Source organism: Podarcis melisellensis, assembly GCF_964234715.1.
Source record: "Podarcis melisellensis genome assembly, chromosome: 17".
Classification (NCBI taxonomy): Eukaryota; Metazoa; Chordata; class Lepidosauria; order Squamata; family Lacertidae; genus Podarcis; species Podarcis melisellensis.
The window spans coordinates 9,132,227-9,158,928 of NC_138534.1; the positions used below are offsets into that span (position 1 = coordinate 9,132,227).

Here is a 26,702-nt window from a genome sequence, read left to right on the forward strand (position 1 = left end):
CAGAGGTTTTGGTTTCATTCTAATAATTATAAGATATAAATCTTATTGCAAGCATTTTGCTGCCAGAAAAGAAATGAAGGAAAGGGACATTAAATTCGCATACCTATACCAGTTCTTCAGCGGATTGACTGCATGAATGTTTACTTTGACTATTGGTTAAACCTGGTTGGAAGATGTGGGGACAGGCAGAGGACGTATTTATCATTCCCCAGAGAGGGATGCTGCAAATTTGGATACCCCTCTGAAAACTGGTGGCAGGTAAGTGGATGCGTTTGGATGAATCTTGTAACTGAATTTTGGAATTTCCTGTATATGAAAATTTTACTTTGTATTTGGGGGGCTTTAAGAAATGATGGGATGTTTCATTTGTATTTTTTTTTTGGGGGGGTGGTTGTTTTGTATTAAGACCTGTTGCATCTCTTGGCAAGATAAAAATACTGAATATTATTATTGCTAGTACTAGTCACAGCAAAGGATGTCAGATCCCTGATTGAACAAGCACTGGAAAGAATAATAGAAATAATTTCTATTTCTGTTTGTTAATTGTGCCATAAGCTAGTTGTTTGTGAAATGCACGATAAAAGTTTTTTAAGTCTAAAAGACCAAAAAAATGCAGATTGCAATAAAAGTCCAAAACAGCACAGACTGAAAAGTCTAATGACTATTGCAGTCAGAGTCACCTGTTAACGTGGAGAGCTGGCATCGTTTCATAAGAGATAAAAATGTAAGAGCAACACCGCCATGATAAAACAGAGACAAAATATTAATATAAGTCTTACGTCATGCTAATTAAGAAGGAGAAAATGGCAAAAGAATGTTAAAACACCCTGAAAAGTCTGTGCCTGTTGCTGAAAAGCCTTCAAAGTGTGAGGTGAACCTTTCTAGCTTGAGCATTCTGTAGCTGGGGTGGGACCACTGAGGAGAAGACCCTCATCCTCCATGCTTCAGAATGAGGTGGCACTTGATCTTAGGGGAAAGTCCCTTTAGTTTCTGAAGTCCCAGGCTGCATGGTCAATTTCAGCACTTTGAACTGGGCTCAGAGATTAATCAGAAACCAGTGAAGACAAGAAAGAACCAGTGATAAATGTTTATATAGCCAGGTCTCATACTGCCATGTTTTTATACTGACTGAAGTTTCCAGACCGTCTTCAAAAGCAGACCCAAATTTGATGCATTGCAGTAATACAGATGGGAATTTATGGATAAGTGAAGCCAGGTTATCCACATCCAGGTAGGGTCATAGCTGGGATATCAGCCTCAGGTGTACCAAAAAAGCCACTTGCATCACTTGACAGTGATGGTCCCAAGAGATGCTCCAAACAACAAGCTATGGACCTGACCTTTTAGAGTACAGTGGTACCACGGGTTACATACACATACAGGTTACAGACTCCGCTAACCCAGAAATATTACCTCGGGTTAAGAACTTTGCTTCAGGATGAGAACAGAAATTATGCTCCAGTGGCGTGGCAGCAGCAAGAGGCCCCATTAGCTAAAGTGGTCTTCAGGTTAATAACAGTTTCAGGTTAAGAACAGACCTCCAGAACAAATTAAGTTCTTAACCCAAGGTACCACTGTACAACAGGACACCTATCTATGGTGAACAACAATAATAGAAACAATATAGCTAAAAAAAAAAGCAAGCTAAAAAGTTAGACTCTTGCAACAATTATCGATCATTGTTGGCAAAGGGAAACATTTTATCCCCTCTTTTAAAAAATAATAATAATGTGAGAGTGGGGATGAAACACAATGTGTCAAGTTTGCCCTCCTTCCTCACCTCCCCAAAGAATCTTCAGAATTTTTCATCAAACATCAGTGAATGCAAATCTGAGAGAAGATCCTGGATTTCCCAGATATTGGCAATCACATTTCCAATTCAGGCATACTAGTGCGCGCAAGGAGGGGCAGGCTGCCAAGATATCTCGGGGTGCTCCCCAGGATTCCTTTGCAATGCTCTAGAGAGGACACCCAGGTGTCATTCTCAATCTGCACTGAAGGGACCCTCGGCAAACAGGATGCGTCACGGTTGGCCCTGAAATTGTCATCAGAGCCACAAGTGTCACAAGTCCCATGGAGACATTGTGGTGGGATAACAAAGAGAAATGGGAGTTGCTCAGAGAACTAGCAGAGGCCAACCCAGGGGAAGGTCCTAGCAGGTTATGGGCGAGAACATGGGACCCCAAGATGCATCTGACCCAGGGAAGAGTTCCAGCAGATGTGGAGATCTGGATTCAGGGCAAAGGGCCTAGTGGCTGTCAGAGGTGCACCCTGCTTCTGCAATGCCAGACACTCCAGCACTATGTCACCAACTGTGAAGGTGGCTCCGGGGCAGTCCCCTGTCACCTGACTATGAGCCAACTCTGTTGCCTCTTCTTCCATCTCCAAGGACATGGAGGCCACAGTGATGATGTCAGCAGACCACGCATGTCCAACCTCTAGGGAGGAGCTCTCATTTACTTGCCCACTCCAGAGACATGTCCACTCAGGACATTGAAGGTGTGAACAAGCTGCACCCACCTCACTCTTCAAAAGGAGAGCACAAGGGAGCATGTCAAGATTTTGCTCAATGTCTTAGCTAAGCCTAGCCATGTGTTTTAGTCCTCTGCCACGCTTCACCTGCTTATAACGTGTAGACCCCATGTTGGGACACTGCACTGATTTTATCAATAAAACTCTGAAAGCCTCCAGTCGTGGCAACGTTTTGACTGCTGAGACCAAGGGAGAGAGCTGGAACAGTTGGGACACAATCACCCTGGTGCAATTTACAAAGAACTGAAACCGGTTGAACACTGTTCTGAGCCCTGTCCTCATCCCGTCTGCCTGGCCCCTAAGCCCCCTGCCCCCTGCCTGGTTGCACCCAAAAAGGCACAAGGATGGGAAACAGCATTTCTCTGTCACAAATTCTTCCATGGCACGACAGGCGCAACCATTCCGCTCTCAGCCTGGGCAGGCTGCCTCGGCGTAGTTTTAAATTTCCCCGTAAGTGGGATCATGGCGGCTGGCTTCTCCTTTCTCCTGCCGTGTGGTGTGGGGAACAGCGGCCATGTTCTGCGCTATGGGGAATGTCGAGAGGAGCCCAGCACCGGAGCAGAATGAGCTGTCTCTCTCCACACCCTCTGCTGCTTGCCAGCAATTCTGCTGTGGCAGGGCCCCCAATTTGGCTCAGGCCCTCTCCGGTTTCTAACATGTGGCCAGCCTTTGCTAAAATGGCTTCCCTTTTCATGAGGCTCACTTTGTGCTGTGAGTGGTGGAGACGGGGGGGGGGGGAAGGGTCAAGGACTGGAACAGCGCAGGAAGGGGTGTGCGTATGGGTGGGCAGGCGGGGGTGTTATGGCTCAGGATTGAGGAGAGTTGGCAAAGACGTGTGTGTGTCTGACTACACCGACTCCAGCCCTTGCCAGATTTGCTTTCACGTGAGCTTTCGATTCATCCACCAAACCGAAAAAAGATTAAATAAATAAAAGGCCCCAGGCCCCTCCTGCTGCAGTGAAGCTGTGCTCAGGGAGCGGGGCGGAGATATGGCTTCGGCAATGTCTGGGAGTACAGCTTGGAGCTGGCAGGTCCAGGGACAATGAAGCAGACCTTGGCATCAGAGGTTTGGCAGAGAAGTGAGATCGGGTGGGGAAGGGGGGGCGGCTTGCACAGATGGTCTTGCCTTTATTTCACCCCAAAGGGAAAGAGGATGTGGAAGGGGGGATTTGGAAAGGGGTTCTCAGACTCCAGATGCACCCCATGTTATATGGGGGAGGCTGCTCCTTACTGACCCTTCTGTTTGCAAGCCAGGGTGTCAGGGGAGAGAAAGGGTGGCTGCGTAGCCTAGGAGAGGCTGAGTGGGCTGGGGGGAGGCAGCAGGCACCCACCTTGGCATTTGGGAGCTTTGGCTTCAGAAGCACTGCCTGGCATCACTGGGTGTGAGGGTCCCAGGGGCTCTGGGACAGCTGCCCTGTTTAGGGGAGCCAGGCAGCTGTGACAACCAGGGACTTTGGTTAGGAAGGTCTGTGCAAGGGAAAACATCAGAAGCAACACCCCCCCCCTTTTCTATTTCTTTCTTTGGCTGGCTAATTTGGTGTTGGGGGGGGGGAGTCACAGACAGAGGGGAGTGTGTGTGTGTGTGTGTGTGTGTGTGTGTTGCACACCTATTGTAGCCAGGAACAAGGAGAGCAGCTTTTTCTGGAATCACCCCTATTTCTCAACCCACAGATCTTTTGCGCAGGATTTTTGCCCAGTCAAGAATCTGTGATGCTTGCAGATACATGGTATGATTCCTCACCAAAAATACCTTTTATTAGACATACTTGTGTACAAAAATGCATATATGAGGGGAAATGCACCCAAAAGAACATGCCATTTTTTGCTGACTTGAATAAATGCAAACAGAAAAGAGGTGAACTGAACTGAAGATTGAAAACTAAGAAACAGAGATTTGTCCATCGCTAGTTGTTGGTTTGACGGACATGGCAAGTCTTGCTTGGGATCTAGTGTTCTCAGCTGCACCAGAAGTTGGTGATCTGGAGAGTGGGGCTTTTATGCTGGCTCTCCTGTCATGGCAGGTCACTTCCTCATCACTTCCAGTTGTCACTTCTCTGCCAGGATGATGGGTCTGTTAGAATGGTTGTCCCTGGGTGCTGCTGCTGCTGCCGCCATAGATTATGCTCCTGTTGAAGCCCAGCTTGCTTTGTGGGATAAGAAGTGATCAGGTGCCCCCTTCTGCTGAATGGAGCCTGCTCAGCTCCTTGGTTTACCAGTGATCTGGGATGCAATGAAGCAGTTAGGGAGAACTCAGGTGGCAGAAAACCTGCCATGAATCTAACCCATGTCTTGTGAACACAAGACCAAGTGCAACAGAGCTGCAAGGCCTCTCTAACCTTTTGCCTGCACTTGGGAGGAAGGGAGAGCTGTGACACAATAGGGGATAGGAGCAAAGAAGAAGAAGAAGAGGAGGAGGAGTTTGGATTTGATGTCCTGCTTTATCACTACCCTCAAAGTGGCTAACCTTCTCCTTTCCCTTCCTCCCCCACAACAAACACTCTGTGAGGTGAGTGAGGCTGAGAGACTTCAGAGAAGTGTGACTGGCCCAAGGTCACCCAGCAGCTGCATGTGGAGGAGCAGGGAAGCGAACCCGGTTCACCAGATTACGAGTCTACTGCTCTTAACCACTACACCACACTGGCTCCTTACTGTAGGCAAGTCCTCCCTAACCTGATTCCCCCCAGATGTGGTTGGACTCCAACTCCTCTCAGCCAGTGGCATAGGAAGGGGGGCGCAGGTCACCCCAGGTGTCATCACTGAGGGAGGGGGGTGACAAAATGGCAAAATATGTGGGGGGTTTTTTAATTAAAAATTGGAGTAACAACACTTTTTTATTTTTTGAAAAAATAACTCCTGCACCCACCGCACCCCGCTTCCTATGCCACTGGCAACTAGGTGAGGTGGGGAGCACTGGGCGCCACACTGGGCGCCATGCGTCTCTCCTGAGGGGGAGGTGGTGGGTGGACTGTCTGCAAGCTCTGCGCTGCTTTTTCGAGCAGCGTGGGGCTTGTGTCTGCCCACCGCTTCAGCCGCCCTACAGCTGAGGGGAAGGCTGCGGAGGGGCTCCATGCAGCGCACACTGCCTTGCCTTGCCCCACCCCCATGGGCAGCTCACCCTGCCCCCAGCTGCAGGACACACGCGCCGCACCGGGCATCCGAGTGGCTAGCTACGCCGCTGCTCTCAACCCTGACCAGCATGGCCACAAACGGTCACACACAATGAGAGATGTCACTCAGCAACTTCAGGAGGGTACCAGCTTGGGCTCTAGGGTTTTTACATCCTTAACAGGTGTTAAGACACAGGGAGGTAAAGAACAGAAGGCAATGCACGAGTACTTAAATTCTCAGATTGGGGCTGGGTGACTTCTTTTCAAACAAGTCTCCTTAGCACTAGTTAGGATTGACACAACAGAGCACCACTGTAGGCATGACTGAACACTTCATCATACCAAAAATAAAAATTCTTGCACACAGAAAATTGTTCTTTCAGGAAGAAGGTTAGTCTACAATCCTTTTCTCTGATGTCTCATTTCCTGTGTATGGGGCATTTTTAATTTTAAAATTTTGGTTATGGGGGAGCTTTCAATCATGTCAGCCCCAACCTGGAGTGGCTTTACCGTCCCACTGAGAAATAGGCTTTAGCTTCCTGACTGGAAGGATAATAAGAACATACAAGGTGTTGGGATACCTGGGTGTGCTCATCTTCTTCCTTTTTCTCTCTTCTTGTGGGAGGAAAGAAGCTTTTGTAGCCCAAGAGTGCCTACTTAAAAAAATAAAATAAAAAGAAAGAAACTACTTTGATTGTGAAGGAGTGTCTCTACCCCCATCATTCAGCCCAGGCACTGAGGTCCAGCACCGTGGGCCTTCTGGCAGTTCCCTCACTGAGAAAAGTGAGGTTACAGGGAACCAGACAGAGGGCCTTCTCGGTGGTAGCACCTTCCCTGTGGAATGCCCAATGCCCTCCCATCAGATGTCAAGGAAATAAACAACGATCTGACTTTTAGAAGACATCTGAAGGCAGCGCTGTTTAGGGAAGTTTCTAATGTTTGATGTTTTACCGTGTTTTTAATATTCTGTTAGGAGCCACCCAGAGTGTCTGAGGAAACCCAGCAAGATGGGTGGGGTATAAATTATTATTATTATTATTATTATTATTATTATTATTATTATTATTATTATTATCAGGCTGATGGAACCTGAGGTGATCTCAGCCTTTTGCATGTGACATTTGCACCTGTGGGGTGGGTGGGAGCAGGGAGGAACGCTGTCCATAGGAGCTCAAGCTGCTGGATGCTCTTGTTCAGGGAACTGTCTCTTGGAGTTAAGTGCTGAAAGCACCTGAGTGACAGTGACGTGTGTTAACCATGCGTGAGCAATTGCAGTGTTTGGGTTAGTCAGCCTCCACTGTGCAGCCCTGGGCTTGTATCTCACCCTTTTCCTGGACAGGACATCTGCAGTAGCTACCCATTTTCTACCAAGCCAGGTTCAAGGTTGTGTTAATTGACAAAGCCATGGACAACTTAAGTCCTGGGCAGGCTAGGGACCACCTGAATCCTTATTTCCCAGTTTGATCACTGAGATCTTTGTAGGATCGTCTGCTGATCCTCTGCTATTTGACATCACCAACCTTAAGTGTGGACTGCTCTTCCAGTAGAGATCCAGCAGACATCTTCTATAATAACCTTTAAAGGTTTGCTGTAAATTCTTCTGTGCTGCAAGGCTTATGCAGAAAAGCATTTTCTGGAATAGTTAACTGGTTATCTGTTTTAATTTGGTGTGGCTTTTAGTCATATTACATGGTTGTAAACTACTTTGATGCTTTTTGTAAAGTTGCAGTGCTGAAGTATTCAAATGAATAAATACTGTTTGGGGCTCCAGTGCAGTAAAATTGGAACCTGAGAGGTGCACCTCAGGATCTCTTGCAATTTTCTGGAGGGAGTCAGGCGGCAACATTTGAATTGCTCTTGCCTCTGTGCCATTATTCAGTATCCCCTGTGACCACAGTGCAGTAAGGCCAGATTCCACTTCTCAGAATCCAGAGTGCAGTGCTGGACAGAGGAGTGACAAATGAGCCGAGCTGCTCTGAGGCTTTGATCAGACATCTCTGTTCTTATGAAAGCTTCATTTGCTTATATTTCATTAATAGTAATGTAATACTATAGCAAGCCAAATACTATACATAGAACTGTGTGTGTGTGTGTGTGTGTGTGTGCGCGCGCGCGGTGTTCTCTCTTTCACTGATGTACAGGCTGTGCCATAGTTTTCGTAACCGTTTTCGTATATCCTTTTTAGTATAGTTTTCGTAACCAACATAACACCATCCATGCAAAAATGGGAGGGATCGGAAGGGAAGCCCCAATGTTTGTTGTTGTTTAGTCGTTTAGTCATGTCCGACTCTTCATGACCCCATGGACCAGAGCACGCCAGGCACTCCTGTCTTCCACTGCCTCCCGCAATTTGGTCAAACTCATGCTGGTAGCTTCGAGAACACTGTTCAACCATCTCATCCTCTGTCGTCCCCTTCTCCTTGTGCCCTCCATCTTTCCCAACATCAGCGTCTTTTCCAGGGAGTCTTCTCTTCTCATGAGGTGGCCAAAGTATTGGAGCCTCAGCTTCAGGATCTGTCCTTCCAGTGAACAAAACCCTAAGTTGGGGTGGGGGGGGAGGGGAAAACTCAAGGACAGCCCAGTGAGGATTAAGCATGCTGAGTAGCAACAGATTGTCACAGGGAAAGTGAATAAAAATCCAGTTAGGAGAGGGATTAGAATGATGTGTCTAGAAGCCTGTATGGCAGCACTGCAACACTGTGTGGCAGGTCCCACTTGTATATACAGGCAATGACCAATTTATGCACGTCCAATTGACATGTGACCATGACCACATGCATTGCGGCAACGATCGCAAGCAATGACTCGGAACACAACCCCCATGCAAATTGAGGCTTTCCTGTATTTAAAACCCTGCCTGAGACAGAAATCATCACTGGTGACTTGGTGCAGGTAGCAGGCCCCTTATCCCAATGGATACCACGGAGCTCCCCTACTGTTGTCATAGGTGAGACAAAAGTCATTATTATTATTATAATAGCTATATCCCACTCCCCCCCCCCCCAGGACCAGGAGTCAAGACAACTCACAAAATTAGAAAAAAAAAATGAATAAAACACAGAAAGTTGAAAACACATAAAAGACAATAATTAATAAGTAATTAAACCATAATGATATTAAAATGATAGAAATCTAGAAAACCTAATAAAGAAACTTAGTAAAAAAGAAAAGAAAAGGCACAGCATATTTTTAAATGCACCCTTTCCTTAGAAACAATGAGTTCTCAAAAGAATAAAGCAGACAAGAAGACAAAAGAACAGCAAGGAGGGAGCTACTCTATCCTCCCTAGAAAGGAAGTTCCAAAGTTGACTGCTATACTTTACAACTGTGCAAAGTGTGGTACCATCTTTCCCTGTTTAGGGAAGTTTTTAATGTTTGATATTTTACTGTGTTTTTAATAACCTGTTGGAAGCTGCCCAGAGTGGCTGGGGGTGGGGGGCAGCCAGATGGGCAGGGTATAAGTAATAAATTATTATTATTATTATTTCTCGCTTCCTGGGAATTAGGTTACCATTAGGATGGCAGGAAGGGCAGGCAGAGTATGAGAGAGATTAGTTTTTGCCCAAAGCCAAAGAGCAAATTCATGACAGTTAAAGGGATTCAGACCCAGGTCTCCCTATCTACTCACACAATTAACAAAGCGTATCACTAAATGCTCTGACGCTTGCCACAAATTGCCACTCACACGTGAGACCCTGGAAGTCCAGAGCAAAAGCAAATTGCTGGGTGGCTGATAAGGCCCCCGAGTGATGGTGGGGGAGAGACTGGCCCTCATTGTGGCAGTCTATAGCTCAGAGAGGCAGAATTGGCCCGCCTGCCCTCTTTCTGGCAGCAGGTCCTTGAGTAGTTATTATTCACTGGATCATCTCATTGTGAGGTGAGGGAGAGAAGGATTGTTTGCAGCCCATTCTTTGGTGAGTGGGGAAGAGATATCAGTGGAGCCTTGAATAGGAAGCTGTGCATTTCATAGACCAGCTTGGAGCTGAGCCCTGGCGTGGGTCTGCTACATCCCATTTGGTGGTGATTGATGGCTCCCAGTAATGGAGTGGTCGATGCTTAGAGGTTGTGTGGGGCTGGAGCTAAGGCTGCCATCCACCTGGCAAGAGGAGAATTCAGAGCACTCTGTGGCCCCCTGTGTCTTCCTAGGGTCTTTGGAAGTTACTGAGAATGCATATTGGTGCGAATGAGATCTCCCAGCCCTTGCCTGCTTGATGGCTTTTTGAGAGACTGGACGGTCCAACATTTTGCTGCCTGAAGCTTTATTCTCCTAGCTTGGATCCTGAGGCTTTCAAGGGCTAATTGAGGAGGGCGGAGAGGGGCAGAGGGCTTGTCTCTCCCTGTGATATCCATCATTGCACACTACAGCCAGGACAAATTTGTAAGGGAACGTGCAAGACACATTGGATTTGCCTTACTGATCACAGTGGATGCTCATAGCTGACTTTTCTGCACCATTGGGGTGTGGAGAGTCCCATGGTTTGTAGCCTTGTGAATCATTTAATTTATCTGCAAATCTTAGGCTGACACAAGTTTGTTTAAGAAAAAAAAAGAGGAAGCTCTGCCCACTTACCCATTATTTCATTTATTTATTAATTACTTTTATACACCCCCGTTTTCCATAAAATATGCCCAAGGCAGCTAAAAACTATCAAATGGACAAAAGAAAATAATTAATGCACGTACCAAATAAGCATTATCACAATAAAACAACGTAAGAATCAGACCAGAGCAGATAAATGGCTAAAAAGGCATCCGTGTCAAGCCATTCACAAGACAATCAGCATCTGTTAGATCTACACTATGAGATGGCTGCAGAAAAGCACTTTGTGCAGGTGGAACTGGCCCCACTGTTCCGCCCTAAAGGTTTACCTGAGCCACTCAGTGCTGCTGATTCATTGCTGTTGAAGAAGGAGAGACCAACAAATTCATCCCTTGCTGGCATGTAGCCTTGCCAACTCAGTTCTAGTCACGTGGGGTCACTTCTCTTTTGGTCTGCAGGTGGAGTATCACATAATTGATTCCCCCCCCCCACACCCAAAAATTATTCTGCATATAGTTGAGAAACCCTTTCCCTCCCTATGAGATATATTGGCTGCCAGTTTTTGACCAAAAAGCAAGCTAAAAAATTTCACAAACGAGCATCGCATCATGTGATTTCCCACCTGTGGTTTGAAGTGGTACAGCCCAGGCATAGATTTGCCACTTCAGTAAGAGCTGGCTTATTGCTTCTTGAGTATATTTTGTTTTGTTTTGTTTTCTGTTATTATCTGAAGTGTGAGTGTGACAAACATGTGTTTGCTTGCATGTGTTTCATACAGGTGCTCTAATCAGAGCACCAGGGTTGGCTACAGCTCTCTGTGGACTCTGCATTCTGTTCCAAATCTGGGTTTGCTGCTGCCAAGTCTGTGAACTGACCACGAGTGGAAATTTGTTGAGGGATCCTGTTGTTCTCCTTTGATCTGGATTCCTCACATTGACCGGCATGGCCTCCAATGCAAGATTCTGTGGGGCTCTGATATGGGCTTTTCCTGGAAAGCTGAGCCATTAAATTGATGCATAGCTTCAATTTCTGTAAAGTTGAAAAGTTATGCATCTCTGTGAGAGAACCAACTTTATTTAACAGGGTGTTTACCATGACTTCCATAACCAGCTGTTTCAAACCACATAGATCTATGGTACTTTGAGCGGTTCAGATTCCAGATCCCAATCTTGTTTGGGCTTTCAGTTCCACCCTTCTATTTCCTCCGTTAATGGGCAGCATTCCCCACCCTCGATATTAATGAAGTACGTTAGAAGTGCCATGCGATCCAATCAATTGCCTGTGTGGGAAATTAGAGCATGAAGCTGTGTGCACTGGGATGAGAGCCCAGCCAGTCCAGTCTCCACCCTCAGCCCTAGGAGAAGCTGCTTCGAAAGCAGAGGTGGCAGTCATAGCCCTTCTGGGCAGGACTGGGATCAGGACTTGGTTGGACACCCTGTGAGTGATACTTGTTTGTTACCTGTTTCTCCCATCCTCATCTGCTGGTATGGCTTTGTTGAATCCAGAGAAGAGAGTAGTTTGCCCACTCTTCCATAGCAAAGTCTAGATAAGTAACTGGGAGGGCCAAATCCAGCCCCAGCCTAGCCTCTGATCCTGTGGATTCAGTCCTAGAATCCTAGAAGAGAATAATAGAACTGTCAAGTTGGAAGGGACCCCAAGTCTGTTCATCTAGTCCAACCCGCTGCAATGCAAGAATCACAACTAAAGCACCCATGACAGATGGCCATCTAACCTCTGCTTAAAGACCTCCAAGGAAGGAGAGTCTACAACCTCCCAGGGGAGACCATTCCACTGTCAAGCAGCTCTTACTGTCAGAAAGTTCTTCCTGATGTTTAGTCGGAATCTCCTTTCTTGTAACTAGAAGCCGTTGGTTCGAGGCCTACCCTCCAGAGCAGGAGAAAACAAGCTTCTTCCCTCTTCCATGTGACAGCAGTAGAGATATTTGAAGATGGCTATCATATCTCCTCTCAGTCTCCTCTTTTCCAGGCTAAATCAGTCCTCAAAGGCTTGGCTTCCAGACCCTTGATCATCTTGGTCACCCTCTTCTGCATACATTCCAGCTTGTCAACACTCTACTTAAATTGTGGTGCCCAGAATTGGACACAGTATTCTGAGTGTGGTCTAAGGCAGAATAGTGGTACTATTACTTCCCTCAATCTGGGCACTATACTTCTGTTGATGCAGCCCAGAATACCATTAGATTTTTCTGCTGCTGCATCACACTGTTGACTCATGTTAAGCTTGTGGTCCACCAAGACCCCTAGATCCTTTTCACATGTAAACCAGGTGTCCCCATTTTGTATTTGTGCATCTGATTCTTCCTGCCTAAGTGCAGAACCTTACATTTGTCCCCATTGGAATTAATTTTGTTAGCTTGGGCCCAGTTCCCCAATCTGTTGAAGTCGTTTTGAATTCTGATTCTGTCTTCTGCGGCATTAGTGACCCATCCCAATTTGATGTTGTCTGCAAATTTGATCCTGTTCTCACTGTTACTGCTCTTCAGTCGCTTTCACCCAAGACACTGTCAAAAGGGTTTCTTAAGCCTATTTCCTGCAGAGCAAAGGAAGCTCTGGCAAAGCCCGCCCCCCGCCTTTGATGCACTTAATACCTCAGTCCCATGCACAAGCTGAGACACATGGAGATGGTAGTGATCGGCTGAAGTGACCAAAGAAGAAGAAGAAGAAGAGTTTGGATTTGATATCCCGCTTTATCACTACCCGAAGGAGTCTCAAAGCGGCTCACATTCTCCTTTCCCTTCCTCCCCCACAACAAAAACTCTGTGAGGTGAGTGGGGCTGAGAGACTTCAAAGAAGTATGACTGGCCCAAGGTCACCCAGCAGCTGCATGTGTAGGAGCGGGGAATCGAACCCAGTTCACCAGATTACGAGTCCACTGCTCTTAACCACGACACCAGACTGGCTCTGCTCACCAGACTGATTCCTGCTCACACAGGGGGAGAAGCGGTAAAAGAGCAGGCTGCCCCTGTCCTCTTGGCTTGTATAGAAGTGGGTGGGGCTTATGCTGCTCTCCCCTGAGGGAGTTTCTTCATGGGAAGCAAAGTTACCCATCTCCTGCTCCACAATATTTGTAGATCTCCTTGTTAAGCTACTGGAGCAAAATCGAAGTTAATAAATAGCAGGGGGGGGGGGACCGCTCCAGAGAAATAACCACCCATGTTAAGCCTGAGGAGAGAGCCAGTGTGATGTAGTGGTTAAGAGCAGTAGACTCGTAATCTGGTGAACCGGGTTTGATTCCCCGCTTCTCCACATGCAGCTGCTGGGTGACCTTGGGCTGGTCACACTTCTCTGAAGTCTCACAGCCCCTCTCACCTCATAGAGTGTTTGTTGTGCAGGAGGAAGGGAAAAGGAGATTGTGAGCTGCTTCGAGACTCCTTAGGGTAGTGATAAAGCGGGATATAAAATCCAAACTCTTCTTCTTCTTCTTCCCTTTCTTCTTCTTCTTTTTCTTCTTCTTGCACTTTGACGTGCTCACGAACTGCTAGGTTGGCAGGAGCTGGGACCAAGCAACGGGAGCTCACCCCATTGTGGGGATTCGAACCGCTGACCTTCTGATCGGCAAGTCCTAGGCTCTGTGGTTTAACCCACAGCGCCACCCGCGTCCTAGTGCATGATATAGTTCATGAGAAATGAAAGGTTTTCAATGTGCTGAAATTAAGGGGACAGAGCTGATCATCTCAGTTTTAGAGGTGGTTCATAAAATAGCAAAAGCAACTAACAGACTTATGGCATCTTAAAGACGAACTGCTTTATTGTGGCACAAGCTAGTCCACAAAATCTGGTGCCATAATAAAGCAGTTTGCCTTTAAAGTGCCAGCGGGCTGCTTTTTTTGCGGCAACAGACAAATGTAATGGTTACTCTCTGCAAAGGTTTATTCTCATAGGCAACCCCCTAATACATATCTGTGGCTAGCTCGCTTTGCCCCACCCTGCCTCTTATTGTAAGGTAATTGGACCCAGCTTCTATAAAGAGTGTGTGGCAGTCTCCCAAGGGTATTTAGTCAGGCCAGATGACTCACACAGCCACTGGCATTCAAACTTCATGAGTGTCTAAAGGTCACTTGGGCAACTTAGGTAAGAGGTAGATCAGAAGTCTGACCTACTTCAAACTCAGTTTGTTCTGCAATGTATGTTCAAACTATATGAGCTATGCAGCTGTATGCACCCTCCCAAAAAACCCCCACACACATTTAAAATGAAAAGTGATTTGGGGAGGTTGAGTGGAAGATCAGCCAGTGGGAAGGAGGTGCTTAAGCCTTTTCTCATCGGATTTTGTTGTTGTTCCTGTTTGATTATGGTGGTTATATAATGTCTTTGGGGGTGTATGCCCCGCCAAAGTGGGTTACAACAAATCAAGAAAAGACAACATTCAGATAGTTAACAGTAAAACAATTCTTTTAAAAAACACATAAAACAACTGGAATACTGCTTGCAATATAAAAATCTATAGGCTTTTCATAGAGTACAACCCAGAGAGAGACATATGAAGGCACTTTAGAAGTATGGGGCCGCCACAGGGAAGGCCCTGTCCCTGGTACTACCCAGCCTGGTACTCGAGCCAGAGAGCAGAACCTTGGGTGCTGGTCTTCAAGCTTGGGCAGATACATAAGGATGGAGGCTGTCCTTCAAAAGCACCATGCGACTTTTCTCTCTATGAGGGAAAAGTTTTAGGGACTGAGGGAGAAAAGGGTTAAGCACCTCCTTCCCATTGGCAAATCTTTTACTCAAGACTGCAGTCTCCTGCTGTGGCTTTCATTAAAACAAATATCAGTGAAAAGTAAAAAAAAAAAAAACAACACAACAAAACAAAACCCCTGCATGTCATGTACGGTTTGTCCTTTGTCCTAGAAATTGACTTAGCTTTTGACCATCCTCAGGGCTCCTAGATATGTGACCTCTGGTATACAGCAGCAGTGTATTGTTTAGCATGGGGTCCTCATGTGATTGGTGGCTTTGTCGGAGTATAGATCTCCACACTGGATTCTAAGGTGGCGTATGTGACTTTTTGGGGGGCTGGGGAGTCGGGGGAGCCTGGCCATTGCTGACTCAAGTGGAATTCTGAGCTCCTGTTTCTTGGATACAAAGCTTCTGTTCCAGCATCCAAAATTTTACTTGCCTTTTTGGTTTATTTCACTTTATTTTATTGTGGAAGAGCATCAGACTTCTGGCTCGTATTTAGCTTTATGGTGGATTTTTTTCACTCTCGGATCCTTCTAATAGTGAGATCACTTAACTGCCTTTTACCCACCGCTTTCTATTTCTACCGTGTTCCGGCCAAGTTCCCTGTGTTTACAACGGCCACTTTGAATTCTAATCCCTTCCTCAAAAGAGCATGCAATTCTTCTCAGTTTTGTTTATCTACACTGCCTGTGTATCATGATGGAATGGTAATAAGCATTTCAACAGGTAAGCTGTCTATATTGGAGTGGGGAATCTGGGAGCTTCCAGACGTTGCTGCACTACCGTCATAGGCTATGATAGCTGGGACTGATGGAAGTTTGAATCCAGCAACATCTGAAGGGCTACTGTCTCCCCATCCACAATCAATGAATGCATCACTGGTCGAGATGCTTATTAGCATGAACATTAGAATAGTGAGAGTCCTTACCTGTTACTTCTTCCCACTCTAACATCAAACCATAACAGATGTTATCTGAATATCTGTCAAACTGTGTACCCATCAACTGGTCATTTACTCTGCCATTTTAAGGTTTAGAGAAGCGACGCTTTTGCTGTGGTTAATATTTCAGCTTTATGATAACCAGAAATAGAGGTGATCTGGAGACAGAATAGCAAGGAATACGTAAAGGGCACCCCTTCCCTGTTGGAAATGTCAATTATCTTTCTAGTTGCGGTTTTTAGTCAATCCTGAATAGAAGTGGATTGGAAACAGTGCCCCCTAGAGGTAGATGGGAAACCATGTATCTCATTCCCTTGTCCAAATCACCAGCAGCTCCTAGGGATGCTCTGGAACTGGCACTATTTAGCAGAGGCCCTGGTCACTTCCACATGACCTGTTGATTGAGCGTTCACCTAGATTTGTTTGCACAAAGTTTGCAGGGAGGTGATACAATGCTCATTATTTACTGAGCAATCCCTCCAATTTGTTGGTGGGGAGGTAAGACGATGTTGTGCCAAGCAATTGCCATCCCATTCTCTTTGCACTGTCTTTACTGCAAAAAGTCCTCCAGACTTTTTTTTTTGTGGGAAGCCCATTTATTGTGCGAGAAGCCCAGATCCACTTTGTGCAACCTGAACTTGCTGATGTGTGTTTAAACCCACCTGCAAAGACAGCAGTGGCACAGAAGGTCCCTGTCTCTTCACCCTCCTTCCCAGAGGTGTCCCAAGACATTTTGCTGTGTCAGTTGTCAGCCGTTAAGTCCCTTACAGTAGAGGATGCCGAGGTTCAATGTGCTCTCACAACAAACCTCATAAACCTCACACATTGTACAGTGGTACCTCAGGTTGCATACGCTTCAGGTTACAGACTCCGCTAACCCAGAAATAGTGCTTCAGGTTAAGAACTTTGCTTCAGGATGAGAACAGAAATCGTGCTCTGGCAGTGCGGTGGCAGCAGGAGACCCCATTAGCTAAAGTGGTGCTTCAGGTTAAGAACAGTTTCAGGTTAAGATCGGACCTCCAGAACGAATTAAGTACTTAACCCGAGCTACCACTCTATTTGGAAGTGAGTTCTTGTCCCCTGTTAACTGCACAATCGGAATCTGCTGGTATATGACTGGATCTGTCCCACTTGCAAATTATAAGTTATCTGGAATTACCCTCTTGACCGTCTATAGTCCAAAGTCTAGTTCACAAGCCAAGTCAGCCAGGGATCTAGAGTACACATGGCCAATGGTCTGGACACATTATAACCCTAGCTGCTCTCCAGCTGCCTTGCTTAGGCAGAAATGGTGGAAGAGGCACAATAATGTCAGACAAGGCTGAGCATTTCTGTTGCTGCTGCAGCACCATCAGAAATAGGAGCTACATTGAAGGTGGCAATTGAATGCAATGTATGTGTGTGTGCGTGTGTGTGAGAGAGAGAGGGGGCGGGGGAATGACAGGGGGATTTTATAATTTGCCCCTCCCTTACACTGTGGGAAAGTTTTTTCTGTTTTGTTTTTAATTATTTACTTGTTTTTATCCTGTCTTTTATTCTGTGAACTGCCCTGTGATCTCATGATGAAGGGTGGTATAATAATAATAATAATAATAATAATAATAATAATAATAATAATAATTGCACTCCCACCAGAAGAGAGACTGGGGGAGAATCCCCATTAAGATTCTGATAAAGTGGGCTGTAGGCCATGAAACTTTATGCTATAATGAATTCATCAGCTTTTAAGGGTTTTGTTGAAATAAGAGGGTTAATTCCTCCCCGTTTCCACCACTGCAGGAAACTCGATCATCCACGCAAAGCAGCCCGTTGCTAATGCCTTTTGGACTGCCGCATGCTCTTGCGACAGAGCTCACGTTTGTTTTTTGGGGCCCTGGGCCCTTCCATTTGCACCCAGGTTGGGCTGCAAGCTGGGCAGACCTGGATTCGGTTCAAATCCTGCCTCTGCTGTGGATACAGGGGCACATCTACAATGCAGACCCACACGGGATTGATTAGGCGTCACACCTCCTTTCCCCATGAAAGCTTAGGCTGTGTGTGTTGGGGGGGGGGTAGGTGAGTTAGGCGAACTCTGGAAGAATTATCAGCCTTTCTGGAAAACACAATTCCCAGTTATTACTTGGGGGAAGTCGTGGCCCTGACAGTGCAGTCCTCAGAAATCAGTCACATTGACTTCAATGGGGTTTACTTCCAGGTAATGGGGTCCAGAATGGCAGTCGGCACTGGGAATAAAAGGCAGGGTTTCCCTGTGCCTCAGACCTGCCATGTGTACAGTGGTACCTCGGGTTACAGACGCTTCAGGTTACACTCTCCGCTAACCCAGAAATAGTACCTCGGGTTAAGATCTTTGCTTCAGGATGAGAACAGAAATCCGGCGGCGCAGCAGCAGCAGGAGGCCCCATTAGCTAAAGTGGTGCTTCAGGTTAAGAACAGTTTCAGGTTAAGAACGGACCTCCGGAACGAATTAAGTACTTAACCGGAGGTACCACTGTATATGCATTCCTTGTGTCTCAGTTTCCTAAAGTGAAATGCTGAATGTGGGAATATGTAAAATTACGCGTGCGTGTAACTTTTTTCTTTTTTACTTTCCTTTTTTTCTGGAGAAAACTCTTGGTTATTTTCCTCTTGTGCGTCCCTTCGGAGGCCAAATAGCTCGTGTAAAAGCAGGCCGGTTTGCTCCTGGCAGTCCGAAAGACCAAAGGGAAGGCATTCTTTGCCTGGCCTGGGACAACCGGAGGCGCCCGGTCATCACCCCCCTCCGAAAGCAGCAGCAGACTCGGGCGGGAAAGGATGCGCGAGGAGCGGGGAAGGGCGCGGGGCTTGAGGATGGCACCGAAAACCACCGACGGCGCGGGACGGGGATGTTGCTCTCCTGGAGCGCTTTCGCCAGCGGAGCGTCGCCGCCGCCGTCATCTTCTTCCCTACGCATAGAAAGAAGGGAACCCCCCCCCCCCCAGGAACCCCACCACCACCGATCCAGGTCCTGGCCTTTTGAACCTGGATCGGCGGCGCACGCCCCTGGCCTTGGCAGCCTGGCCGGCGGACAAAGGAGGTCTTTCACGGCGGCTTTGCTCAGGTGAAACTTCCCTCCGTCTTTGCAGGGACTTGAACCGCCCTCCTTCCCTCGGCCGGCAGCGGCCTGCGCCTGCAACTGGAGCAGCGCGGCTCGGGGTCCCGCCGGCCGGCCGGAGAAGGCGGCCTTGCTGGACGGGAGCTCGACGGCCGCAGCAGGCCAAGTCAGGCCTGCTCGACTTCCTTTCTGCCGCACCCAGAAAGTATTCTGCGGCCCCCCTCCTCTTCCAACAAGCCGGGTGCACGTCATTTTTTGGTGGGGGGGTTTAGTGGCAGAAGATCCCCATTAACCAAACGGCTCCCCGTCGGGGCCACACTTCAGTTTCAAGCGCAATTCCTCCCGCCCTGGGATCTGGGGTCCCGCCGTGGCCTCCCGCCTTCTTTTCTCTCAGGAGGCCACATGTGCCTCAACGCCCTGAACCCACTCCAGCCCCACGGGCACCCCCCCCAAACCCCGAGCCCCTGTTCAACCCATCGCGGGGCCGTGTGCTTGTGCGCGCGCGACGGTTCAGCCGTCGGAAGAGCAGATCTTTCTCTTTCTCTCTCTGCTCGGGGGCTCCCTGCGACTCTCGGCTCCGCTTCTGCCCCCAGTGGGTCTCTGGCAGCGCTGGCAGCTTGTGGTTCCCAACTAGCAAGGATGAGGGCAACTGGAGGGCACCCCACGCCGAAGCAGAAACCTCGCAGACCTCCCTCAAACTGCAGAAAACCGTTTTCCCTCAGCCAGGCTGCGGGGTGGGCTGTGGGGGTTCACTCTGCGACGGCCCGTCCCTTCGGATGTCGCCGAGGGGAGAGGGAGACCCAGGCCCCAACAACGGGCATCACCCACCCGCCTCGCCCCACTTTAATTTCTTGCTTGGTACCAACGGGAGACCCGCACGTTAGACAAGGTCTCTCTCTTTCTCTCTTTTTTAAATCTTGTGCCCACGATCTTCCTCCTGCCTGCCTTCTTCTTCTTTTAAAAAAGTCTCTCTTTCTGCGTCCGTTAGCCATTCCCGCTCCCCCGCACACCTCTGTAGCAAAAGCAAAAAATCTCCCCAAACGGACGAGGGGGGGGGTTAGAGACGAGACGAGAGAGACCCTGACTAAGATGGCATTCATCTTTCTGTGGTTTGGAGATCACCATTAATATCTGCTCTTCAAAGGAATCCGAAACTTCCTAACGAGCCAGGGAGTGTTTCTGAGTGCAAAGTGTGCGTGTGGTTCTCCCCCCCCCCGCGCGCCTCCGGTGTGCGGTGTGTGTGTGTGTTGTGTATGGGCGGGTGGGGGGGGCGGCGAGTGGGAGGGAGGGAGCTCTCAAAGGCTGGACTCGTTTTTTTCCCCTTCCTCCCTCCTCGCTCTCTCTCGCTCTCTCTCTCTCTCTCTCTCCCAAGGCAAAAGTGTTCTCCGTTCCAAACTTTGTCTAAACTTTCACTTTCAGAGCTCCGAGGCGGGGTTACAGACCAGCATGGAGTAGAGCGAGAGGCAGCGCCAGAAGGAGCCGCCGCCGCCGCCGCCGCCACAGCTACAGAGAGCGAGAGAGACGCGAGAGCACCCAGCGCCGCCGCCCGAGCTATGCCGCTGCTCGCCTTGTGAACACCCAGTCCCGCAAAAGCAAAGCCCCCAAGTAACCATGTACTCCCCATACTGCCTGACCCAGGTAACCAGACAGCCCAGCTCGCGGTGGAGGGAGGGGGGAGAGAGGGTGGGGGGGGAGAAGAGAGCGCCCCTTTCTCGCTCCCTTGCTGGGACAGGCGAGCCAGAGGAGCCGGGGCTTGCTTCTGTCCGCGGTTTGCGCCTTGTGTTGTTGTTGTTGTTGTTGTTGTCTGCCCTCCTCCCCTCCCCCCTTTCCTCCCCCTTTCTCCTCCCCCCCCTCGCAGCCTCGGCTTCCCGGCTGCCTCGCTCGCTCGCTCGCTCTGCCGCGGCGTTTGTTGTCGCTGGCGCCGCCGGTGCGAGGCTTGATTTCTGCCTCCTTTTGCGCGCTTTCGCTGCGGAAGAAAGGGACCCTCGCGCCTTCCCTCCCTCCCCTCCCTCTCCCCCTCCCTCCCTCTCTAAGTCCTCCTTGCAAAGGAGAAGGGGGGGGGAGAGGGGGTTGGAGAGAGCCGAGAGGGGAGCGATGGCATCTTTCCAAGCTCTTTGTTATATTCGCTGCACATGGAGTTTAGGAGTTCAGAAAATGGCGCTTCTCCCAAATTTATTTCAAGAAATGTAAAGAGGGAGAGGGGGGGAGTTAGAGTATGGGGTGCGGGGGGGGGAGGAGACCTGGAAACCGGGCTGGGTGGCCAAGTGGCGGGTTGAGACCCTGGTTGCATTAGGGGTGGGGGCGTTGGAAAAAGAATGTGCGGGAGAAATGCGAGGTTGTGGCGAAACGGGGGGGGGGGGGAGACTGCCTTGTTCGGCGGCGGGGGGGGGGGGAAGCAGGAGAAAGAGAAGTTTCGAAAGTTGAGGAGCGATTTTCAAGATATGCCCGTGCTCTCCGCCCGCGGAGAAGTGCCGTCGCACGTCGGAGGTTGCCCTGGGTGGGCAACGGAGGAGTTGCTGGGGAGAGGGAGGGGGAGAGAGGGGGGGCGCTGGGAGGGGATTCCAGGCAAAGGCGGCGCGCGCGCGGGAGGGGGGGGGAGAGAATCTTTATTATTTCGGCGGCGGCTGCGTTTAGTCCCAACCTTGACTTGGGTCTCTCCTTCCTCTCGCCCCCCCCCTCTCTCCCGCCGCTTGGAGAAAAGCAGCTTAGGCGAAAATCAGAAACTCCTTATTTTATAGCGGGGTGTGTGTGTGTGGGGGGGGGTACTTTTAATATTTCATTTCACAAGCCACGCTTGCCTCCCTTTCTTGAACGGGGACAGGTAGATGACCCGGTTCCCCCAACCCCCGTCCATTTCGGGCCCCTCCGTCGGTTTCCTTAAATAAATAAGCAAACGCTCCAACGGCCCTTCCAGGAATGCAGGTCGGGCGCGCTTGGGCTGCGGGGAGAGAAGAGGACTTTTGCGCTCATATTTTTCCGCGAGCGAGAAAATTGGCGCCATTGGGGGGGGGGGGAATGCGGTTCCGTAGCGGGAGCGGCCAAACACCCTCTCCCCCCCCCCATACCCGAGGAAGCGCTCTTGGCACATTTCTGCTTTGCTTCGTCTTGGGGGGGGAGAAGAGAGGGGAAGAGAAATGTCCCACCCCCACTTTTTTAATGGAGCGCAAAGCAAAGCGCCCAACCCGACCCCGCTTGACTTGCTTGGCTCGCCCGCTCAAGTTCTCTCCCCTCGGCGCGGCTCGTCCCGGGGGAAGGAAGGAGAGGCGCGCAGAGAGGAGCCCAGGCAGGCGCGGAGACTGGCGCGTGCGCGCAGGGGCAGAGGGAGAAATTGCTTGGGAAATATATGTAACGAGGAGCCGGGAAGAGCCGGAGACTTACCCAAACCCCCCAACCCCACCCCGCTTAGGCCGAATCAGGCATCTGGAGGGGAGAGAGAGTTTTGTCTCTTGCCATCGCGTGATAAGTGGTGTGTGGACGTCAAGAAGCGCCATAAGTGGACGGGGAGGGCAAAGCGCAGCCTGGAGAGAAAGGGGTGGGGTGGGGGGCAGAGAGGATAGTCCTGCAGAATAGGAGTGATGATGATGAATGATAATAATAATAATAATAATAATAATAATAATAGTAATTACGACGAAGGGCTGAAGGAGCAGCCTGGACGTGGCCGCCTTTCGCCTGCCAGACCCGGGTGCCAGCCTGTTGAGTCTCGCTCTGCGCCCCCCCCCCTTTCCAATCACTGGCCCGCCTGAGTTGCGTCGGGTCCGATTGCACAGGTTGCTGGCGAAGCAGCAGCTCGCTCTCCCCGCGCAATCCCCGGCCGGCGGGGCTCTCCTTCTCCCCGTCGGCAGCCCAAGCTCCATTTCGCCGTCCAGCAAGGGCATGAATATTGTGCGCGGGAGCCGAGGACCCGGGGTGGAGAGCGAGGGCTCCCGGGTCTCTTTCCGCGCGATTCCTCCAGCTCGAAGCGGGAAAAGGCGATCCGAGCCGGAGCGAGCGCGGCCTCACTCCGCTTCCAGAGCCGGAGGGAAGTCGAAAGTTGAGAGAAGCCAGTTGCAGCTCATCGCGTTTACACAAACGCGCGCACACACCCCGAATTCCCTCCGCTGCCCCTCTTAACGCGGGAATCCAAAGTAAAAAAGAAAAAAGCCCCGCCACTTACTTTTGCGGCTCCCGAAATTATATTTATCTGGAGACGCACATACTTAGGGGAAGGGTAGAACTGCCGTGCGCCCCTTCCACGCGCTGGGCTTGTTTTGAGCAAAAGCAACCCGAGGTGCGTGGAACTTGGAAGCCCCGTCCGGATTTTCCTGCCCGTCGGGCGTCCGGATGCCCCCGAAGCGGCTCGGCCGGCCTCCCGAGGTCGCGTCCCGCGCGGAGATCCGTGGCAAACTTTCTGCCGCCTCCTCGGGGGTCCAAGTGGGAGACGCCGTCGCGGCGAAGCCCATCTTCCCACACTATTCTCAGAAATATTGGTGACTAGGAGATAGTTTTCATGGTTGGATTTGGGCCGCAGAGCAGGGAAAGGAAAGCTATATTCGCGTGCGAGGAGAAGTGTTATTTTTTAACTCTTAGAGACGAGTTGCAAGCAGAGTATCCATTCTGAAATACATTTTTTTCTTACCCCAACCAAGTTACAATTTTAGCAGCGCGTTGCTTCTCGCTGTTCTGAAAAGATCTCTTCCATGTGTAGCAAATATATATATATTATCTATGATGATGAATATAGTTTGAGGGATTGAGCTAGGCGCTGGAAGCGCGTTCCTGTGCTTATATGCTTGTCAGAATTGGTGGCTCTAAAACGTTGTGCACAGAATATGTTTACAATTAAATATATTTATATATTACCTCTCTTTTTTTAGCTTAGTGCACATATGCATATGTTGTTGTATGAAATGCAGAACAGCTCAGGCATATTCCATTTTATAAATGTTTACCCTCTCTGCAATATATTCCATATTATAAACAATTCCTCCTTTATTTTGCTTTGCCCAAACATTCTTCCAGTGGTCCCTCTAAGGGTGTCATGCCCATTCCCACTTGCAGACTCCTCCAAAAGTAGTGCATGGAAAATCCAAATAGAAATACCAACAAAACATAGCAATAATCACATGTGAAACATACACAAAAGCAAAGTTGATACCTAAAAATCTTACCAGCAGAGAATTCAATTTAAAATGCCTTTATTGGCATATAGTTATTTCTCTGCCTTTTGGAGGCTAAAAATAAATATTTCTTACGGTAACTAAGAGAACAATGCTAAACATATAATTTGAGGTTTATGGACTATATCCTAAGGCTGGTTCCTCAACAACTACCTGCTTTTTATCTCAGTTTGTAAAAACAACCCAGGGCCATATTTATTTGTTCAGTTAGTTAATGTAAATCCCCCCCCTCATCTAATTATAAAGACAGATTACAAAACATTGAAACTTATAAAACAGCCCCAAACCTATAAAATAGCTGGGGGGGGGGGGGAAGAACCTGAAGATCAATCAAAAGAGAGAAGTCCATTAATTGTTAGTATAAGGAGATGTACACATATTTCTGTAGCATATGCATCATTCAAGCTGTGCTATCATAGTATTGCAATATAAGGCCCCTTTTTCGTATTTTGTTTGCTATCTGTTTTAGTGTAGATGAGTATCTAACTCGCAAGGCCTATGGGCAAAGCGAATTTAAGGTGGCGGTTTTGAAAAGAGGAATCCTTGTGTTCAGTTCTTTGCTTTTTGTCTTGCCCCTGGGTCAGTGCCAAGGCAGAGAGTCCAGTTTCGTTTCTGCCTCTGGGAAGGAAAACCTTGTGCTCCTTTAAAGAGTTGCCCTTTATTTGTGCCCGATGAATTAAACAAACCTGGCTTGATCCATGGCAAATGCCCTCAGTAGATAAGAGAGGCTCTCTCCCCCCCCCCCCCGCCACCCCTTTGAACTGGATTTCTTTTGTTACGATTTTGTAGGCCTGGTATTTTGTTTCCCTTGTGGATATTCATTCTGCTAGTGACTACCCTCCAAATCACCCACCCCATTCTGAACCCTGTAGGGCACCCACTTTTCCCAGGTGACGTTCCATTCGCTCAACTGATGCATCTCATACCATAAAGAGGCTATTTTGGAGCCCAATCCTGTCCAGCTTGGATTGACCCCAGCTGCCTCTTGTACTATAACCGGGCTTGATCCATTCAGTTAGCTTGGAGTTTTGCTTGCACAGCTTTTGACTTGCGTTAGTGTTTTCGGCAGCCGATGTTTGCCCAAGTTCCCGGGGTATTGTACACAGACCTGAAATTATCGTTGTGCCCTCGCAGTCACATTTTTCCTGAAGTGGCCACCACCACAGAAGTGTTTCATTTATTATGTGGTGGAATGTTGGACCCCTTTGCACTTGCATTGTGGTTCCCATGTTAGATCTGTTCTCCTTTCTAGAAGTTTGTTATCTGAGACTTTAGTTTTGCAGGGAGCTCAAAAGCATACGCAACGTAAAATCAGGCTGCTAATGTTGAATCGACACACAGCACGCAGAATGCCATTTTATTTGAAGGGTGTCTGTGATGCAGCTGAAGATGTGTATGTGTAGGGGCGAGGGTTACAAATTTTGTATAATTTTGTATAACTTCCTAACATTATTTGCAGTTCAGAATAACTGAGCAGGTTTTCACAAAGGGCCTTATTATTATTATTATTATTATTATTATTATTATTATTATTATTATTAATATCCTGCCCTCCCCAGCCAAAGCTCGGCTCAGAGCGGCTAACAACAGATTTTCTTTTTGAAAATCTGAATCAGGAGTAGTTGCAGAGTTGGTTTGGATCATGGTTATAATCTATATTGCGGTATTGTGTTGGTGTTATATTTTTTTATGTACAGGTAAGCCTCTATATAGTACAGGTAGCCTCTAGGGGTAGGGCCATATATAGCATTAGTATATAACATGGAATACCCTAACGTGTAATAGATGGTGAGTATCATAATGACAGAGTATGTGTAGCGCAACAGAACATTTCTTGTCTGCCCTCAAACATTTTGCTGATCTAGATGACTGCAGAAGCCGATCTGAGAGATGCAGCCTATAACCTCGTGCAGCATTGTCCAGAGTGCAGGTGTGAATCTGTCCGAGTGTGCACAGGTGCCCCGATATGCTCTGCAAAATTACAAGGGATTTGGGGACACACTCTTCGGGTGTGACTGGCGCCAATGTTCTGCTTTTGTGCTTAAATGTAGAAACTCCTCTCATTTAGATGTACACGTTAGCAGCACTTTCTATCCTCACATTTAGAATGGCTCAGAAACTACATTAAGAAACTGGTGGTTTATAGGCAAAGGTAGGCCTCTGCACGCAAATATTGAAGAAATTGGGAATATAATATATTTATGATGTAGTCTTAAGACAATATCTTAATGAGAGCAGTTGTTTATGTGCAGATACCAAGACATTAAGAACAAGATATGTGTGATATCAGTTGCAATAATTGGCTGCAGGGATGATTGAGGCCCTTCTGTGGAATTGGTTTGAAATATGGAATAGAGCTGCTGAACTGTATACGTCAGTCGCTATTACATTCCTATATTTAGTGGATTTTTAAAGTTAGGGTGAGTAGCTTATTTTCTTTTATTTGTTTAGGCTGCATTCTTATATCTGCAGTTGGGAGCAAGTCTTGTTGAACTCAGTGGGAGTTACTTCTGAGTAGGCTTTAGGACTGCCCATTTCTAACCTGCCTCGTCCCAAAGATTAGGGCTGTATAAATGTACAATTAAACATATATATAATTACATAGAAAACTGATGCAAACCAAACAGTTAATGACAGTACATATTTGCTAGAGTTTC

At 48.2% G+C, this 26,702-nt stretch overlaps 1 protein-coding gene across 6 annotated transcripts in view; it reads left to right on the forward strand.

Annotated features, from left to right (window-relative positions):
- Positions 1 to 26,702, forward strand: part of NFIX (nuclear factor I X) — a 257,613-nt gene that overhangs the window by 35,537 nt on the left and 195,374 nt on the right. For all 6 annotated transcript variants that reach the window (XM_081894398.1, XM_081894400.1, XM_081894397.1 and 3 more), the window contains exon 2: positions 20,306 to 20,524. In XM_081894398.1, coding sequence (XP_081750524.1) covers positions 20,498 to 20,524 — 27 coding nt within the window. In that variant the 5' untranslated portion in view covers positions 20,306 to 20,497. The remainder of the gene's footprint in view (positions 1 to 20,305; positions 20,525 to 26,702) is intronic.